Below are 1,944 nucleotides of genomic sequence, written 5' to 3'. Positions count from 1 at the left end.
AACTTACTCGGACATGCTGCCTTCATTCTGCTCCTCAGCAGCACTGTCTGCTTCCTCTTCCCCATCATCTTCAACATGGTTAGCTCCTAAGTCATCGCTGTCATCAACCGGATCAAAGAAATCGTCGTATGTCAAGTCCCTAGAACTTTTCGTTGGCTAAGAAGGGGAGAGGGGGAAAAAAAACAAAACCGAACCAGAAAAAAAAAATCCAAGTAAGCCTAAACTGTTAAGACAGACAGAAGTCTAAGGATATCTTTTCTTTTAAAGTCTTTAGCAGTCAGGGAATAGCACTACTTGTGTAACAGTAACTCAGTTCAGTGAAGCATTAACCTGTGGTAGGGCGTCTTAGCAAAACTAATCTTTTTTACTAATATTTAAAGCATTCCGCCACTTAAATTCATTTCCAGTTTCAACACAAGCAGAAGTCAGAGCAACATATTTTGCAGACTACTTCTTGCAATCCATATACGCTCCTTTACATCTTGGGCATAGCTCTTACTTGCTAGAGAGAATTTCTAATAATATGAGTAACTGAGTAATAAAAGATTTATTTTTTAAACAAGTACTCAGCGATTTAACTTAAACCAGAGTTACAAAGCCATGTCCCTGAAAAAAGAAATTGCCAAAAGCCCTTTGCTCTGCCAGATGTCAATGCTGTGACATTATTTTTTTCCCCTTGGCTGGGTCACCTATTCTGCAGTTCTGCAAGGTCACTATTTCTTGTGACATACGGTCTCTTTCTTTGTTCATGCGAAAACCCAAGACCCATCTAAAGAGAGACTGGAATAGCAGGACGATATGTTCTCCTACACTAGAACATTTTGTTTTCAGATATTGATGCCAAATATATTACTAAAGTAAAGCTTCAGAAGTAATCATCAGTTACCTGATAGTTTCTACCGAGGCAGAAACTGGTAGTTTCTACTGAGGTCAACGGTTTGTAGGCACCCTAACAGATACCAGACCTTGATTTAAAGTAAAAGAGAAATAAGAAAATTAATCTACTAATATTCTTACTTTCGCTTCCTCATCATCCTCTTCTTCCTCATCATCTGAGATGATGTCTTCAAAATAATTAATATCTTCTTCCTCGTCCTCGCCATTTCCCTTCTCTGCATGTTCTAAGAAAGCTTCCATCTGAGCCAGCTTGAAAAACTTGTCATCCACTACAGACTTTCTTCCTGTTTTTTTCAATGTGGTTTCCTTGGCTGTTTTAGTCTGTTGTTCCAGGGCTTCAATATCAAAGTCAATGTCAGAATCCTCATCGCTGCAACTCTGCGTTATGCTTTCTCTGGCTTTAGTTTGCTTTTCCCTAGCTTTAGTTTCACCTTTTGTATAAACAGGCTTCTGTTCAGTTTCTGCTTCCATCACGTTGTCGTCCAGTTCCTGATCGCTGCTGCTCTCGGCATCAGAGCCATCCTCTTCCTGGTCTGAGAACAGGCAAAGATCTTCATCCTCGGCATCCCTTGCAATGGATTTCTTGAAGAAATCGAGAACTGCATTGTTCTGGAGCTCCAGTTGTTGCCAAATCTGTTCTTCATCAAAATTTTCTATCACCAGCTCTTTCAGAGGACCCCTGTGAACTCTATTATTTCCCAAACCTTTATTCAAATCATACAAAATCTTTGTTAATGCTCTGAAATCAGCAGCCAGTCCATCTTGCACACTAAGAGTAGGAAAGAAAAAAAAAAAAGAAAGAAGAAGTGCTTTAAAAAGTACAACGGTTCGTATTAATTTTTAATGTTCCATTTTGCAGGATTTACTAGCTTTCATTCATTTTACACCTTCCATTAAGTGAATCACGTGGTCACACTGCAGCTCTTTTTATACCTGCATAGGTACTTTGGTGCTACAGAATGGCACCCTTCAACAACTACTGCCGTTGCTTAACTTTCCACACATCTCTTCGAGTACTGCTACTCAACATTCCTAGAAATAAAGGCA

The 1,944-nt window shown here is 39.4% G+C and overlaps 1 protein-coding gene across 1 annotated transcript in view; it reads right to left on the bottom strand.

Moving 5' to 3' along the window:
- MPHOSPH10 (M-phase phosphoprotein 10 (U3 small nucleolar ribonucleoprotein)) overlaps nucleotides 1-1,666 on the bottom strand; it is a gene marked incomplete at both ends in the record, with an annotated part of 4,873 nt that extends 3,207 nt beyond the window's left edge. Inside the window, 2 exon segments of the mRNA XM_009866124.1 lie at nucleotides 4-156; nucleotides 1,018-1,666. Of these exon segments, the coding sequence (XP_009864426.1) occupies nucleotides 4-156; nucleotides 1,018-1,666 (802 nt within the window).
- Between the last annotated feature and the right edge of the window lie 278 nt (nucleotides 1,667-1,944).

The sequence above is a fragment of the Apaloderma vittatum genome, unplaced genomic scaffold, assembly GCF_000703405.1.
Source record: "Apaloderma vittatum isolate BGI_N311 unplaced genomic scaffold, ASM70340v1 scaffold3383, whole genome shotgun sequence".
Classification (NCBI taxonomy): Eukaryota; Metazoa; Chordata; class Aves; order Trogoniformes; family Trogonidae; genus Apaloderma; species Apaloderma vittatum.
The sequence above is the reverse complement of the archived record's forward strand: the minus strand, read 5'-3'. Positions and strand labels throughout refer to the sequence as shown.